The sequence below is a fragment of the Ursus arctos genome, unplaced genomic scaffold, assembly GCF_023065955.2.
Source record: "Ursus arctos isolate Adak ecotype North America unplaced genomic scaffold, UrsArc2.0 scaffold_6, whole genome shotgun sequence".
Taxonomy (NCBI): Eukaryota; Metazoa; Chordata; class Mammalia; order Carnivora; family Ursidae; genus Ursus; species Ursus arctos.
Window position 1 is genome coordinate 24,315,988 of NW_026623078.1, and position 18,645 is coordinate 24,334,632.

The following is an 18,645-nucleotide window of genomic DNA, read 5'->3' on the forward strand; positions in this document are numbered from 1 at the left end:
TAAGAGAAGATTTAAAGCCAAAAGAGGCCTTATCATCTAATACAACTCCTTCATTTTCTACAGATGAAGATCCTGAACCAAGAGAGGTCAGGTGATTGCCCCATAGCAACTAGGAAATGCTGGGTCTAGAACTAAGTTCTCGGATTTTTTAGGTTAACTACACTTTACTTAGATTTTTTGAAACAACTTTTACCACTTCCATTTTTTTAAACAACCCCTGCAGGGGGACCTCATCATCTAATATTTATTTCAACAAACATTTTTTGGGAACACTTACTCTGTCATAAACAGTTGAGGGTCCTGTTCCTAAATTTGCAGTCTTGTGGAAAATCTGATGACCTACTGTTGATAAAAAATGTTATTTGGCAAAAAACACAAAGTTTTGTTTCCTTTTGGGTAGGAATTTTTTTAAGTTGGAGATTTTACCTCATTTCGTTTCATTCTCAATTTTAAGTTGAACAGTTTGTAAGGTTTTATGAGAGACCGTGAAGTGTAAATTCTAATTTATTTTATTTCTAGGTATTCTCATCTTTTCTGTGCATTTCACCAACTGTAGTCTTTACCAATAACTGTGGTTTAATCAGTTAGTAATAGAGAAGAATCATCAACTAGGAGAAAATGTCAAATCTAAAAATGAAAGAGGCAGCCCTTATCTATCTTGACAGAAGTGGAGGCCTCCAAAAGTTTATAGATGATTGCAAGTACTACAATGGTATGTTCAGCAAAGGTGACTTTATATTTTAGAAACTTTACAATAAATTCCTACATGTAACTATCCTCATTTTTATATTTGTGTATTTTTACAGATTCAAAACAAAGTTATGCTGTCTATCGATTCAATATTTTAATAAATCCCTCTGATATTGTTGAATTGGATGCTGAACTTGGAAATCACATTTTACATGAGCCTTTAAAAGCTGCTCAAGTTTTTCAATCAGTAAGTTAAAGAAAGAAATAATTTTATGCCATGTGGAATTTTTGGTAACTTTGTTTGTTTGAAATCACAGGTCTGTTTTACTGCTGTTAAGACTCTGTCATTAATTGGACAATTACAGACTGAAACTCAAGTAAGTTTTAGTTAAATTTAACAAAGAAAACTAAGGTGAAAAACTTTGAAGATTACTTGTAAATAAATATTTTTATATTCATATTTTTGTTGATTAAAAAAGATACAATGTTACATTTTTTTCAGTTTGATAGAATACCTTAAATACATATCTTTACTTCCTGTGTTATCACTTATAACATTGAACATTTTTATAATAAGACATTCCAAACCAACCCCAAAATAAAGAGAATAATACAGTGAACCTCCATATGTCTATCATTCAGATTTAATAGTTTACAATATTTGCCATACCTGCATGATCCATTTTTTACCAAAATATTTTAAGGCAAATCCCAGACATTCTAATATCACCGCTACATCCTTTAGTATCAACCTCTAAAAGTTATGGATATTTCTCTTATATAACCACAATGCCATTATGACCCATTACAAAATAACAATTTTTGGTATCATCTAATATCCAGTCCATTTTTAAATGTACCCATTTAGGCTCTCAAGAGTGTCTCACAATTGATTTGTCCAAATCAGGATCAAGACAAGGTCTATACATTATAATTGGTTATTGTATCTCATTAAACCTCTTTTATTCTAGAGCAATTTCCTTCCTCTTGCTTTTTATACCACTGAGTTTTCGAAGAAACTAGTTAATTGTCCTGTACGACGTTTCATAATCTAGATTTGTCTGATTATGTTCTTATGGTATTTAACTTATTCTTCCATACCCCATATTTCTGGGAAATAGAAATTGGCTCTAAAAACTTACTTAAATTCAGATTCAACTCATTTTGACAAGAATACTTCATACTTATTGTCATGTATTTCATATTGCACTACATTAGGAGAAATACACAGTTTTCCACTTTAGTGATGCCACATTGATCAGTGGGTTCGGGTAATGTCAGTCTGATCTCTTCAATATACACTCTCCATCAACTTTCAACTAATAGTTTTTGCAGCCACTGATGACCATTACCTAGAATCCATTATTTCATTAGAAGTTGTAAAATTGTGATTTTTCTAATTTCAGCAACCTTTCTGAATTTATTAGCTGAAATTATTCTATAACAGAAATTTTCTGTCATCAACTATTTGGTTACCCTGAAATACAATTTGTACCTGAAAGGCAGAATAAATGGTGGGTTTTTTCCATTCATTAATTTTCAGAGAATAATGAGTTGAAATCTAGGAGCCTCCAATGATGACCAATAATTTTTATGGTTTTGTTTTTCCTTTTTTTTTTTTTATTATGAGGAACTCATGAATTTAAAAACATATCCGATATATTTCAATGAATCTGTCATTCTTTTTGATGTATATTGTTGTACCTTTTGTCCATTGGGAGTCCCTTAAAGTTTGTGTTTATGTCCTTTTGACACATCCCATGTTTTAGTTTTTTGTAGCTCCCTTGGTTTCTGGCACAAAGAGGTAGACAAAGTCCATCTGGTATATTTTTTGCCCCACACCTGCCGTCAGCCATTTCCCTTAAGCAGCCTTGTTTCCTTTTGGTGAGAAATTATACTTAAGAGATCACAATCTGGGCACTGGAAGGGTTCATTGCTATTGGATTCTCATTGTTTTGTAAGTCTTTTCAGTGGATATAGCCAGGAAATTGTGGTTTTAAGGAAAAATTACGAGTTCATAACAATATTTTCAATTAAAATGTGAGATTTAAGGGTTTGCATCTTTAATTTTATATTTAAATCTTTTTTCTTATGCTTAAATTTTGACTCCTGATAACACTAACAAATTATTTACTTGATTTACTCCACAAATACACTTAGTATAGTGTAATGCAAGTCCCATTGGATCTACAATTTTTATTAATACTATTTTTACATTCTTATTAGATTAATATAGTGCTGAAGTTAACACATTTGCCTCCTCTGCGAAGTTATAGTCTTGATCTTTGTGAGTTTCCCCTTGATTATGCATCTCAAAGATTTTATATGATGCAAGGAATTGTGATTGCAATGACAACTGTAACCAAGTATACACAAGGCGCAAGATTTCTTTGTTCAGATGAAGCATGCCCTCTTTCAAAAGGTAGATATAAAAATGTAAAATCAAAACATCAAGCAATTTATTGTTTAATCCTAAATCGTGTTTACCATTAGTTGTGAAACATTCATAGAGTAGAAAGAATGGAATAAAACTTGGTGTTTCATGTTTACAAGTTTACTTTGCATAATCCTGAGGTGCATTCTTTTCTTTCCTTTCTCTCTCCCACAATGTAACAAGTGCTCTTGGATTGCTGAAGTATTTGTTCTCATACATTGTTTCATGACTGTTCATGCTGTTTCCTCTCCCTGTAATGTACTCTCTCAAACCTTTAGCTTAACTTCAGTACAGTCCTTCTCAGGACATCTTTTCCATTCATCCCTGCTTCTCATTGGGTTGGATGTCATTCCTCTCTTCTCTGTGAACACTCTAAATGAATACCACATATTGAAATTCTCTGTTTCTTATTGCTGCCTTTTGAAACTGTGTTTAAGTATCCATATCACCAGTGCCTTAGCATAGTGCCTGGCAAGAAATAGCCATGCAATAAATGTTAATTGAACTGCTCTGAAACCACGTGCAAAACTGAATTAATTATACTTTGAACTAGAATAATTTTAAAGGATTGAAAATGGATAGCTAAATCCAAAAACAAATTTAGCTTGCTGTTTTTCTTTCAGGATTTCAGTATATAAGAGTGCATGTGCCTGGTGCTACAGAATCTGCAACAGTAAGAAATGACTTTTTGTGTGATCTGTGTTCATCTTCACTTCAAGAAGACAGAAAATTTAGAGTACTTGGTGGTAAAAATGCATTTATATTTTGGAATTACAAATTTTAAAATACTATTTGATATCTTAATGTGGAAATTAAATTGAACGTATTTTCAAATAACTAATTCATTTTTGCTATTTGCCTTAAGATAAACAGATCGTTGAAATAATCACAGCAAAGGCATTTCATGCTTTTCAAGGATATTCTAACAACCAGCCATTTAGGTTTCAATCTCTTACAATTTTTCTAAGAGGTAAGTAAGTTTTGTGTGAACTTAAAGCAAATAACTGTAAAAAATATGTAATTGACTTGTTTATAGCTATGTATTATAAATGGTACTTCTGTAATTTAAGAATCATAGGTCTTGTTTTGAGTGTTTTCAAGAGTCATATTTAGCTAATGTATCAGTTATTCATTGAGTCACACATTATTCACTTAAAAAGATATTAGCACCTGCTATGTCCCAAGCACTGTGGTGAGTTTCAGGGACACAGTTTTTTATGGTAATGATCTCCCATCATTTTAGGTTGTGTCTTATGTAAACATTGGGGTTAGTTAATTTATTTTTTAAAGATTTATTTATTTATTTGAGAGAGAGAGTTTGCGAGCAGGGGCAGAGGGGAAGCTGACTCCCCACTGAGCGAGGAGACTGATATGGAGCTCAGTCTCCCTGACCAGGAGGTCATGACCTGAGTGGAAACCAGGAGTCAGCCACCTAACCGACTGAACCATTAGGGCACCCCTGGGGTTATTTTATAATGTAAACTTCATGAAGGTAAGGACTTGGTTTTTTTACTGCACATAGTAAAACCTCAATAAATATTTGTTTAAAAAATGAATGAGGTGTGACATACGATTAACTGTTGAGAACTGCATGAGTAAAGACCTGGGAGTACACAGAGTCTTCCACAGAGAAAATCATTATCGGTATTAATCACCCAGGGAAGGGTGAGTCTTCATTGAAAAGCCAGAACTGTAAAAATGAGGGTGGGGCTCAGCCTCTTTTCTTGGGCTGAAATTGGAGGATTTAAACTGTTTGGAAAGAGAGAACTTGGATGTCAACCATGTAGAGGAAACTCAAGAGTTAAGGAAGTAGAAATTTAAACAAGAACTGTTTCCACCATGGCCTGACAAGGATGAGGCAGGCATGTAAGCACAGATGATAATAGGTCATTTTTATATAGCAGTTACTGTGTGCCAGGCACTCTTACATATATTAACTCATTTAGTCGCAACCCCATCAGTTTAGTTCTATTGTTATCTCAGTTTTACAGTTTGGAAACTGAGGCACAGAGAAATAACTTGTCCAAAGTCACATAGCCAGTATGTGGCACAGCCATGATTCAAATTCAGGCCGTCCAGCCTCAGAGACTTAATTCTATTATATACTACATATCATACAATATAGAAATATAAGTGGCTATCCAACTTATAGTTTGGTAGAAAACCCTTTCTTCAAATAAACTCGTACATAGAACCTAAATGAATTTTTAAAGATTAAATTAATAAAAAAACAGGCCTTTTGGGATTGACATTAGAAGAGATAACCAGGCTTCCCTGCCTCCTTACCTTTTTCTTGACCTTTCCTTGACCTCAAGATACATACATCTACCAAACTCTATGGTTCCATGGAACAGTTGAAAAACTATTTGCTTTTATTTTACCCTCATAATTCATTTTGTATCCTTCAGTTAGTTGTTTTTTGTTGTTATTGTTTGTTTGATTGATTGGTTGGTTTGTAGTTTTTTATTTTCTCAATTCTCAAGCCTGATTCTTCCCTTCCAGTCTACAGGGTACACCAATATGCTCTGTGGAGCCAAAAAAAATAAAAATAAAAATAAAAAAATAATAAATAAAATTAAAATTAAAAAAAAAAAGGAGGGACACCTGGGTGGCTCAGCCGGTTAAGTATCTGCCTTCGGCTGAGGTCATGATCCCAGGGTCTGGGATGGAGTTCTGCATCGGACTCCTTGCTCAGTGAGGAGCCTGCTTCTCCCTCTGTCTGTCGCTCTCCCTGCTTTTGCATGCTCTCTCTCTGACAAAGAAATAAATAAAATCTTAAAAAAAAAAAAAGGGAGAGAAGTAAGAGCGAGAGAGAAGAAAAAAATGATGGAGAAGATCACATTTTGATCTTCTTCATGGGGAGATGCTAATCCTGTTCCTCCTTTTAAGCCTTTCTTTCATAGCTTTATAACCAACCAACTTCTGTGTAATGAAGGATCAAGATTTTTAGTGTATGTTTTTAAAATAAATTTTGAGGGATGCCTGGGTGGCTTAGTTGGTTAGGCATCTGACTCTTGATTTCAGCTCAGGTCTTGATCTTGGGGTCATGGGCTCAAGACCCGCATTGGGCTCCATCCTAGGCATGGAGTCTACTTAAAACAATCAATTAACCAGTTTTGAATTTGTGCAAAAGCTTTGCCCAATCTGTAGATGTGAGAAGGGAAACCCAGTATAGTGCAAGAAGGTAGACTTTGGAGATAGCCAGATCTAGATGTGAATTTCAGTTCTGCTATGTACTGTTTAGTCTCGTACAATTTACTTAACCTCTCAGTTTCTTCATGTACAAAGCAGGAATAACAATATTGAACAGTTTTCAGTTAGATGATATATGTAAAAATACCTTGCCTATATTGTAGGTAGTGAATAATATCATTTAAAATTATTTTCTTCTCAAATTATTATTTATAAGGTCATTTTTATTAACATTTTTTATCATTTAATGCAAAGATGTTTCACCTTAAATAGAATGATCCTGTTTTTCCTTTAATTGTATTAGAGGAGACTGTCTTGTTGCTGTGTCTCGTGCTTCTTGAAATTAATTTATCGTTGCCTATAAATATAAGAATTTATCAGAAATAAAATTGCCTCAATTTACATTATTGGTGTTACTCTATGTAGGTATTATACTAAACAAAAGTAAATGCTTTGCAGCTAACTCAACTACTAAATTGTTACTAGTTCTAATCTTTGAACTATAGGATCATGTACAAGTTTCATTTAGTGAATACGTATTTTCTTTTGTGTTAATTCATCTTAGATGAATCAGTGAGTAAAATGAATATAGGAAATGAGTATAAAATTATTGGAATTCCAACCTGTGTAAAAACTTCACAAACTGCCGTCTGTATAGAGGCAAACAGTATCATTTCTTGCAATCCAAAAGGTAAGGCAATTGTTAGTATTGTATATTAACAATATTTAAATTGAAGTCCATGTTTTCAGGAAATAAGTATTTGCTCAGGTAATAAGTATTGTTGGGCACTCTTCTAAGCACTAGGTATATAGTTACAGTCAGGACAATCAAGGTTCCTACTTTTAAATTATATGGTAGTCAGTGAACCTGTAAACTAATCAACAAGACAATTTCAGATAATAAATGCTATGAAAGAAATAAAATGTGGTAATGTAGAACCTTGCCCACAGGAAGGACTTCTATTTTGCCTAAACTTTATCTTGATTTTTTCATAATTAGCAATGAGAAAATTGTGTCCAGATGCCAAAAGTTAGAGATTCATCAAAAGGTTTTTCTACCCAACCTTTTGTTTTCTAACTAAAGCAATGTTAAGTAGCTTGTGGTCTGAGAAAAAGAACCCAATACAATAGCTTCCTTTCCCTCATCCGAGTTCTGAACCAATCAAGAAATGACAAAAGAGAAAGGCAGATGGGGGCCAAAATATACCTTTGTTACTGGTAATTTCCTTTATCAACTCAAACATAAATAAGCATTAAGTAAAAGTAGAGAGCAGACCTACTCTTAACTTGGCACACAAATAATTAAAGTTGGAAGGATTAGTAAAATCTTGAATAGAGTTAGATTTTTTTTGGAATCACTAGATAACCATCTGCAATAATAGAGGCCCAAGCTGAATTTAAATGCAAGTAGATTTTAGATACCTCTGCTTGTCTTGAAGTGAAAAGCTTCTTAAAATAATAGATATTTTAATGATATTTTAAATATTTTTTGCTGTGAAGTGTTTCCAGATTTATTGATTTGGTAGCAGGACATGACTTATATGTAGGTGAAAAAGTGTGCTTTCTCATGCTTCTCCCTTGGTCCATGGGCATGGATGAATAGAAGAAATCATTGCTCTATGATGGCAGCCCAAGAGAAAGGAGAAAGAGACTGGGTTATGCATGCAGAGCTATTCCTCCCAATGATCAGTTGGATTAAATCACTCATTTCTTTGAGGAGCTGAATAGAGTGAGGGAGTGGAGAAGATCTAGAGTGTTACGGTATAGTACAATACAGTGCTTTCAAAGTAGTAGAGAGTAAATCTTCCCTTTACCAGCATCATTCAAATATTTCCCATTCTGCTGTTTAGCCCTCACTAAAGGTCGTATTATTTTAAACATAGAAATATAGAAGCAAACACTGCAATACAGGAGTTCCCTGATCTGGCTTTTTTCATATAGGTCTTAAAAGGAAGAGAATGAGGGATTTGCTTGCCCCCCACAGCCAGTCTATGTGGACACATGGGGTAACTGCTTCCTTTTATTATATTCCCTGGGATAAAATTGAGAGACCAGAGTGACCTCTAATCATAATTCAAGATAATACAATATCATATCATATCATATCATATAAATAGTTTAATATTATAAGAATTTGAATATGGCATTACTAGAAGAACTACAGTTTGATAATATTTTAGATAAATGGAATTAGAGATCTATAATGTAATTTTCTTGTTTTAAAACCCTTTTTAATATATGTGTTAATATTTACTTTCAGTTCCCTCAGGAATTAGCGACAATTTCAGATATCTTCTCTCTTTGACTTCCAGCTCATGCTGGAAATTTACAGCAATCCTTGCCAATATCTTTGCATCACAAATTGTTCCTCCTGGGACTTACAATTTGCTCAAGCTCTGTTTGCTGATGAGTCTAGTACAGACAAGTGACCGTAACAAGGAACTGAAAGATTGCCTGGATATTTTAATTATAACAAGTGATACTCTGCTTGTAGACAGGTAAAATATGTGATATGAATGTTTTCAAATTATAAATTGGTCACAGATTTGCATAAATCCTTTCCATAAACATTATTACAAGAAAAATATTTAGAATTAATCTGGGTAGTATAAATATTTAAATAAACTTTTATTAATGAAGTTCAAAACTTTGAAAACAGGAATTGATAAATTGGATATTTGCTTTCAATATTTTGAGAATCTAACCACTCAAAATTTCAACCAATTTCCCTACTCAGACCTTTACAAATATATGCATCCTTCACAGGCATCCTTTTCCCTTGTTCCCTAGTTCAGTACTCTGCTTTTGTACTTTGCTTTCATTATAAAATAATCTTCCCCCCAAGAGCCAACAAGCCATTGTCTTATTTTTCTCCAAGATTCCGTTCAAATAATACTGATGCACTGTATCCAAATAAGTTTGTGAAAAGTGCCAAAATTACTGTTTTGGGGCTGTCACCCTAACTTTGGAATAAGCTTCTACTCAGCATTTTGGGGCTCCCCACTAGCAAGTACCATTTTTAAAATTACTTAAATGTTCAAAAGCTAGGGATAAACTTCTTATATTAATACCTTGGATGCATATGTAAAGCAAAAACAAATTTATAGAGTGAATTTAAAATTTTAAAAATGCAAATTTAACTTAATTGGACAGACGATGTTTTGCTAAAATTAAATTAAAATTAAATTGCAATGTAAATGTGGTACTAACTGCTGCAGATTGCACCAATTTAATATTCCACTGGTGAGCATGGGAGTATTTGTTTCCTCACAGCCTTACCAACACTGGGTATTATCAGACTTTTAAATTTAGCCATCTGATGGGTGGAAAATGGTTTTATTTTAATTTGCATTTCTTTAATTAGAAGTAAGTTTTAGCATCATTTAGAGTTTGTTAAACACTTTTATTATTTTTCTATGAACCTTCTTGACTATTGTCCACTTTTCTATTAAGTTGTTTATTTCCAAATGTTTTGTGGTATCTCTTGTAAATTAAGGCCTTTGTCTCTTTTCCTGTTTGTCATTAAACTCTGGCTTTTCCTGTGGTGTTTGGAGTGGTATGAGAGATTTGGGAGGATTGTTTTGTTAGTTAAAATTTATATATAGTGAAATAATCAGATCTTAAGTATATACTGCAATAAGTTTTGACAAGTGCATACATTGTGATAGCCACCACCACAATAAGATATAGAACATTTCCATCACCTCAGAAAGTTCCTTCACTTAGTTCCTATCTCCATAGGTGATTTCCGTCCCTGCAGGTTAATTTTCCTGTTCTTGAACTTCATAAAAATAGAATCATACAATGCATATAATTTTGGGCCTAGTCTTTTTTACCCTACGTGTTTTGGAGATTGACCCAGTTGTGTATGTCAGTAGTTCATTATTTTTATTGATGAGCAATATTCCATTATATGAATGTACCAAAATTTGTTTATCCGTTCTCCTAGTGATGGACATTGGGTTTTGCATGTTTTGACTATTATAAATGAAGCTGCTGTAAACAGTCCTATACAGGTCTTTTTGTGGACTTGTGTTTTCATTATCTTGGATAAATACCTAGGAGTAGAATTGCTATGTCATTAGGTAGATATATATTTAACTTTATAAGAAACTGCCAAACACTTTGCAAGAGTGGTTATACCCTTTTACAGTCCTACCAACAGCATAAGATTCCAATTGTTTCTATCATCACCAACATCTAATGTTGTCAGTCTTTCTCAGTTTAGCCGTTCTGGTGCACGTGAAATGGTATCACATTATGGTTGTAATTTGCATTTCCCTGATGACTACTGATCTGAGCTCTTTTATATGTGTTTATTGGCTGCTCATATATCTTCTTTTATGAAGTGTCAGTTCAAGTTCTTTGCCCACTTTTAAGAGGGGTTGTTCTAGATATATGTCGTTTCTCACATATATGTACCATGAAATTTTTCTTTCAGTCTAAGGCTAGTACTTTTTTTCTTAAAAATGTCTTTGATCAGCAGACTTTTTTGTTTTGATGAAATTAAATTTATTGCTTTTTTTTTTTTTAAGTTTTGTATTTTCTCCGTTCTGTTTAAGAAATCTTTGCCTACAGTAAGGTCATAAGATATTCTTTTATATTTTCTCCTAGAAGCATTATAGTTCTAGCTTTTATATTAGGTCTGTTATCCATCATAAGTTAATTTTTGTATATGGTGTGAGGTAGGAGTCAAGGTTAATGTTTTTTCATATGCATTTATAGTTTTTCCTTGCCATTTGTTGAAAAGACTTTCCTTTCCTCATTGAATTATTTTGACACCATTGTTGAAAATCAGTTGAACTGGGTATAAACTAGGTATAAAATTGAAGTGGGCATAAATCTGTTTGAACTCTTTTCTATTATTTTGACCTATTTGTCCATAATTATGTAATACCATACATTTTTTTTTAAAGATTTTATTTATTTATTCAACAGAGATAGAGACAGCCAGCGAGAGAGGGAACACAAGCAGGGGGAGTGGGAGAGGAAGAAGCAGGCTCATAGCAGAGGAGCCTGATGTGGGGCTCGATCCCATAACGCCAGGATCACGCCCTGAGCCGAAGGCAGACGCTTAACTGCTGTGCCACCCAGGCGCCCCATACATTTTTTATTATTGTAACTCTATGTTAAGTTTTGAATCAAGTGGTGCAACTTTATTCTTTTTCAAGATTTCAGTATTTTAGGTCCTTTGCATTTTCTTATGAAGTTTAGAATCCTGCATTTTCTTATAAAGTCTAGAATCCATATGTTAATACCAGTCTCTCACCCCCCTCCCAGAAAAGGCCATTAAAGATTTTTCTTGGAACTGCATTTAAATTATAAATCAATTTTAGGGAGAATTTATATCTTAACAATATTGAGTCTTTTGATCCATTAATATGGTGTTTATCTCCATTTATTTAAATCTTCCTTAATTTCTCTCAGCAATATTTTGTAAGGGTCATGCATATGTTTTGCTAGAGTGATTTCTAAGTATTTGAAAATATTGACATTATTAAAAATGATGTTTTATTAATTTTATTTTTCAAATGTTAGCTGTGAATATATAGAAATATAATTGATTTTTGTATTTTGACCTTACATTATGTGACCTTGTATCACTATTTTTTTTCAGATTTTATTTATTTATTTGACAGAGAGAGCACAAGCAGGGGGAGTGACAGAGGGAGAGGGAGAAGCAGGTTCCCAGCTGAACAGGGAGCCCTATGTGGGGCTCAATCCCAGGACCCCGGGATCATGACCTGAGCCAAAGGCAGATGCTTAAGTGACTGAGCCACCCAAGCGCCCCCTTGTATCACTATTTTTAAAAATTTCTCATTGGATTCCAGTGTGTAGACAGACAAGTGTAGGCCCATTGTTCTATATAACTAGGTTCTTGGCCTTCCTGCATATTAGAATTACCTGGGAGAATTTTTTTTTTTCTTTTTTAAGTAGGCTCCATGCCTGGAGCCCATCACGGGGCTTGAACCCATGACCCTGAGATCAAGACCCGAGCCAAGATCAAGAGTCGGATGCTTAACCAACTGAGTCACCCAGGCGCCCCACTTGGGAGAGTTTAAAAAAAAAAATTTATGACTTTGTCTTTCTCTACTTGAGCATAATCTCCTCCAGTCCCGTCCATGTTGCTGCAAATGTTGTATAATCGTTCTTTCTGATGGCTGAGAAGATCGGTAGGAGAAGGAAGGGAAGAATGAAGGGGGGGTAAACAGAAGGGGGAATGAACCTTGAGAGACTGTGGACTCTGGGAAACAAACTGAGGGCTTCAGAGGGGAGGGGGGTGGGGGATTGGGATAGGCCGGTGATGGGTATTAAGGAGGGCACATATTGCATGGTGCACTGGGTGTTATATGCAAATAATGAATCATGGAACATTGCATCAAAAACTGGGGATGTACTGTATGGTGACTAATATAACAAAATAAAAACTATTTAAAAAAAATATTTATGACTTTGGCTCACCCCTAGAATGGTTTGGGGTGGGGCTTGACATTGGAATTTTGAAAATCTCCCTAGGTGATTTTAATGTGAGGTAGGGTTGAAAACCACTGCTTTATAGGCTTGCAAAAGTTTCTTTCTAAATCTCATTCCCCCATTTTATATATCTTCAAACTAACATCCAAATTCCTTGGAGTGACATATACACTAGAAATTTTATAACATCTACCTATCCATATTTAAAGAATACTGCTTCATCCTTTTTTACACTGCATGTCTATGTCAGCTCATCATAGTTGATTGCACCCTCAAGCTATGATTTCTGTGGGAAGGTTTTGAAAGCTAAGACAATCATAATCCTTTCTTAGAATTTAAATTTGAAAAATGAAGAGGCTGAGGTAATTGGCAAAGAGATCAGAAAACAGAAAGATGTATCAAGAGTTACCATGATACATAGGCAACAGGGATTGTCATTATGGGCTACTGGCAAGCCTAAATGTGGAAATTCTGAATAAACAAAAGAAAGCAATCCATAAAGAGGAAGGCCCAGTTCAAATGTCATCTCTCTGTAGCTTTCTCTGACTTCCTTCCAGGAAGAAATAATACTCTGCTGTGGATGTTCTCATGAAAACACATTGTGTTTAATTTTTTGTTTATGTCTCTCTTTCTAGGCTCTGAGCTTTCCAAGTTAAGGACCATGTCTCATGTTTTTATCCCTAGAAAAGGTGCTCATTAGGGGTACCTGGCTGGCTCAGTTAGTAGAGCATGCACCTCTTGATCTCGGGGTTGTGAGTCTGAGCCCCATGTTAGGTGTAGAGATTACTTAAAAGTAAAATCTAAAAAAAAAATTGTTCATTAAACATTGACTCAAATTTAATTGTGTAGCTGTTATACATTATCACTTCTGAAAATCAAACATTGAATAATAGTAATGAGTAATTTATTTTTTCCTAGGCTTTTGAATTTTAGCATAAACCTTGTGCCCCGTGGTATACGTCATCCGGTCTCTACTGAAATTTTTCCTACTCTATCCAGGAATAAGTATGGAACTGGAGCAGTTAGCATTCAAGCTGGCAGTGCTTTGCTAGCTAAAGGTGGTATCTGCTTTATAGGAGACTTGGCTTCACACAAAAAAGATAAACTAGAACAGCTTCAATCAGGTAAACAGTATTTTTTTCTAATTAATTTTTACCTGTTTAACTTATAGTCTCATCAGTGTCAAGCAGTCACTTAACAGTTAAGATTGTATTGTACACATTTTAGGAATTGAGAAATTATATTAAGTGACACTTCTCATTTTACCTTTATTAATAAAAAGAGAGGAGTTTAATATACAAATGGACTGTTTTAGCTTTTGCTGTCAGTTGTGCTAACATGTGAGTTTGTATTGGCCCAGATTTCTTTTCTTGTCTTATTGTTTTAGCTAGGACTTCCACTCTGATGCTGAAAAACAGTGGTAAAAAGAGACATCCTTGTCTTGTTCCTCATCTTAGCAAGAAAGTTTTGAGTTTGTCACCATTAAATATGATGTTAGCTGTAGGTTTTTTTTGTAGATGTTCTTTTCCAAGTTGAAGGAATTCCCCTCTATGGTGAAATACACATAACATAAAATTTACGATTTTAACCATTTTTAAGTGTACAATTCAGTGGCACTAAGCACATTTGCAATGTTATGTAATCATTACCAATCTCCATTTCCAGAACTTTTCATAATCCCTAATAGAAACTGTATATCCAGGGACGCCTGGGTGGCTTGGTCAGTTAAGTGGCTGCTTTTGGCTCAGGTCATGATGGCAGGGTCCTGGTATCAAGTTCTGCATCTGGCTCCTTGCTCAGCGGGAAGCCTGCTTCTCCCTCTGTTTGATTAAGGAACCCAGATTTTTAGTTTACACTGGGCCCACATATTAAGTAGCTGGCCCTGGCTACTAGAATGGCAAAAATTAAAAAGATTGACAACAAATGTTACTAAGGATGTAGAAAAACTGGAATTCCTATGTATTGTTGATGAGAGTATAACATGTACAACCATTTTGAAAACTGCTCTAGCGGTTTCTGTAGAGTTAAAAATGTATATTTACCTTATGACCCAAGAGAAAGATAAATATAAACAAAAGACTCTTGTTATTATGAATGAAGAGAAGACTAATTTGAGAAATATTTGGAAGATAGAATCCTAGGAATCTGATTAAATCCATAGATTGAATGGTTATAAGGGGTAAAGAAAGGTTAGAGAAGAGATTATGTTGCTTCTACATTTTTTATTTGGGTTTTAAGTAGTTGGATGGTGATACCCCTAATTGTGAGTAATGCGCATAGAGTCATTTGAAGAGGAATAATGATGAATTTGGTTTTCAGCATGTTAGATTTGAGATATATTTTCCCCTGGTCATTGTAGTTTATATTTTCTCTCAGTTTTACCCTCTTTCACTCTTACATACATGTCCTGCTTTCTTTTTTTCCGCATAAAAGAACATTGCTTAATTTCAGCCCCTCTTGTAAGCATGACCTACATGACTAGTCTCTTAACCCTCTGCCTATTCCACCCAGACACTGACCATAATTCCAGCTACATGCTTTAGCCTGTTGTACTCATTAAGTCATGGGACACATAAACATTCAAATATTTTTCTTGTCTTATTCATTTTATGGCAGATCCTCTAATTTAGCTATATCTTGCAAAACAACCAAATTTACTTGTGTCTTTACTGTCCAACATTTAGAGAGTAAAATTCTGTATAATAATATTTATTACTAATTTGTAGATATATAGACCAAAATGAACCTAAATAATTAATGAGTAATGTCTTTTGACTTAGTTGTGGAAAGCAGAAGTATCACAGTATACATCCCAGGAAAGAAGTTTGGGGACGATGTTAATCAACAAATGACTTTTCCAGTTCAGTGCAGTTTTTGGTCTTTTGTTGATATGGATTCATCTTCAAGGAAAAATATGCAGAAAACCAACACTCTAATTGGTCAGATGGTAAAGTATATGTATATTTTATTTTTAGAATGTTCAGGGAATTTAATCACAGATTTTAATCTCAATGTTTTTGTTGTTCTTAATGTTTTGTTATTAACCCACTGCTATCTTTAATCAGGTCCTAGAACTAAATAATGATGCAATTGTTTGAAAATTTTCATTTTTTTAGTCATGCAAAGCAGGTGCCTGTTTACTACAAATTATTATTTGAATAGGCAGTAGAGTAGGCTTTAATGAATAATGTGTAAGAAAATAATAAAGAACATTCAAAAAATTGATCATATTAAGTTCCCGTGCTACTCAGGAATCACTTTAAATAATAATTAGTAATAAAAAATAATAAAAATAAAAATAGTTATATAATTTAATAGAATAAAATATAATAATATATGTTAACAATTTAAATAATCACAAACAATGCTTAATTTATAATTATTTCTAAAGTGTTTGCGGAAATGCCAGAGTTTAATGTTTGTCTTTTACATTTTCATTTAATGTAGGATTGCAGTTTGATTCCAGCTAATCTCCTAGAGGCATTTGGATTATTGATTAACTGCAATGAATCATCTCCTTGCCACCCACTTCTTTCTACTGTGCAGCATACTTTAAAGAAAGCCATTGATCCTGAAGGGCAGCTTTATGTAGCTTCTAAGAAGTTCACAACTGATGATTTTGAAAAGGTACAGATAGAGAAAATGAGTACCAAGCATACTTGTGCTAATGTTTCTCAACTGAAATAGAACTCACTTGAGCACTCAGTTTTCTTTATTTAGATTTCTTTTATTCCAAGTCCCTTTCAGCTTTTTAAATATTTTAAAGACATTGTATAGAAAATATTTAGGATTATAATTAAATAAAAAACTGTATAAGGACATAAATATTAAAATGTTGAGTTAATTCTTTGCACCTCTGTCCAAATAGCTTTAAAAAAATCTCAAGAAGAAGAAAACCAGTAGGCTATTTCTATGGAAAATTATGATGAGAAGCTGTATAGGTATACAGTTATTTACATTTTACAGACTATTCAAAGGGAAATACAGTTATTTACATTTTACAGACTATTCAAAGGGATTTACTGCCTTCAGAGTTCTGACTTTAGAGAATACCTGTCATGACTCACTAACCCATTTCATTGTCCTGGCATGAAAACATGTGCAGCATGCTCAGAGAACCTGAGAGTAGATGATGTAAATTAGTAATGATTTTTATAGCTATTAAAGGTACACAAGTATTTACAAGTGACACCCTTTTAATATTAACTATTTAGAAATCTATGTGCAGTAGAGTTAAAGTACCTAGACAGGATAGATAAAGGGCAGGGAATACTGGGAATGGGAATCAGTGAGTCATTAAAAATGTTTTTTCATACCTGCCTTCCTTGTAGGCAGATTGCATGGGTAAAAGGAAAAGTGAGGTGGACTTAAAACTGAATTATGAGCATTGTTTATTCATATAGCTTAGAACAGAAAAAGAATATTTATGATAAATTAGGTATCTTTATTTATTTACTTATTTATTTATATTTGTGGTGGGGCAGAGGGAGAGGGAATCCTTTTTTTTTTTTTTTTAAGATTTTTAAAAAGATTTTATTTATTTGACAGAGAGAAAGAGAGAAAACAAGCAGGGGGAGCAGCAGGCAGAGGGAGAGGGAGAAGCAGGCTCCCCGCTGAGCAGAGAGCCTGATGTGGGGCTTGATCCCAGGACCCTGAGATCATGACCTAAGCCAAAGGTGGATGCTTAACCAACTGAGTCACCCAGAAGCCCCAAGAGAGAGAATCCTGAGCAGGCTCCATCACCAACACAGAGCCCAACATGGGACTCGATCTGACAACTCTGAGATCATGACCTGAGCTGAAATCAAGAGTCAGATGCTTAACTGACTGAGCCACCCAGACACTCCTGTTTGTTTTAATATATAAGAAAAAAGTGGTTAGTCTTTAGGAATTAGGGTACTAAATATATAGACTATAGGAATTAGGGTACTAAATATATACACTAATGACCCAGAGAAATTTTTGCCCAGTTTTTCTCTGAAAAACAAACAAAAAAAAGCCCTTGGGATTTATTAATTATTTACTGAATACTTTATATATATGAGCCTACTTCTTCTCCTTTATATTTCCACAGAAAAATCTTCTTTAAATAATTTATCATTTAATTGAGATAAAAACAAGATACAAGAAACCATTAAGGAACAATTAAAGTGCTAAGCTGGGTGGTGCTAACTCTAAGTATTTTAGGAATTTAGGAAGGAAGATGTCGAGTAGAATGCAAGAGTTGGGAAGACTTCAAGGCAGTGAGACTTTAGTTGAGCCTTACGTAAAGGTAAGATTTAGATGACAGGAAGGATGGACATTCTAAATGGGAATGAAAGTAGGAGCAAAGACAAAAGTAGAAATGAATATACATGGAAAACTATGAGAAGACTTAGCTGACTGGAGAAAAAATTAGAGTCGTAGGGATTAGGATTTGGCAAATTTACAACAAGCTTTGAAATCCAGGCAAAAAAATGTTAGTTGATTCATCAGACTGTAGAGAACAGTTGGACTCTATTTATTAGGCTTGTGAAACAGTGAAAGTGATTTCTTCAGAAGATAGATCTGTCCATTACACGAAACCGATTGGATGGAGTGTGTCACAGCCTGGGCTCTTCAGGAGACTGGCCAAGATGAGTTTAGTGTGCATTGTTTATTCAGGAGTGTTCTTCTAGCTCTTCTGTTAATACCTGTGGGAGGGGGAAGGATGCAGGATTGGGCAGAGAAAGGAGTCAAGCTGTATGGCAGGCCCAAAGATAGCTCTACAATGAGCTTTGGAGTTAAAGAGTCCCACCAGAATTGTTTTGCTTTGGACAGAAATAGACAGACTTTTTTTTATAACCCTTGCCCCACTTCTACCTCAGTTATTAGGT

General features: G+C 34.2%; 1 protein-coding gene across 1 annotated transcript in view; it reads left to right on the forward strand.

Annotated features, from left to right (window-relative positions):
• The first annotated feature begins 525 nt into the window (after positions 1 to 525).
• The window catches only part of MCMDC2 (minichromosome maintenance domain containing 2), a 29,856-nt gene continuing 11,736 nt past the window's right edge, over positions 526 to 18,645 (forward strand). Inside the window, exons 1-11 of the mRNA XM_026516392.4 lie at positions 526 to 712; positions 807 to 937; positions 1,008 to 1,067; positions 2,917 to 3,112; positions 3,748 to 3,870; positions 3,990 to 4,094; positions 6,882 to 7,007; positions 8,577 to 8,814; positions 13,709 to 13,914; positions 15,571 to 15,737; positions 16,238 to 16,417. Coding sequence (XP_026372177.2) covers positions 619 to 712; positions 807 to 937; positions 1,008 to 1,067; positions 2,917 to 3,112; positions 3,748 to 3,870; positions 3,990 to 4,094; positions 6,882 to 7,007; positions 8,577 to 8,814; positions 13,709 to 13,914; positions 15,571 to 15,737; positions 16,238 to 16,417 — 1,626 coding nt within the window. The 5' untranslated portion in view covers positions 526 to 618. The remainder of the gene's footprint in view (positions 713 to 806; positions 938 to 1,007; positions 1,068 to 2,916; positions 3,113 to 3,747; positions 3,871 to 3,989; positions 4,095 to 6,881; positions 7,008 to 8,576; positions 8,815 to 13,708; positions 13,915 to 15,570; positions 15,738 to 16,237; positions 16,418 to 18,645) is intronic.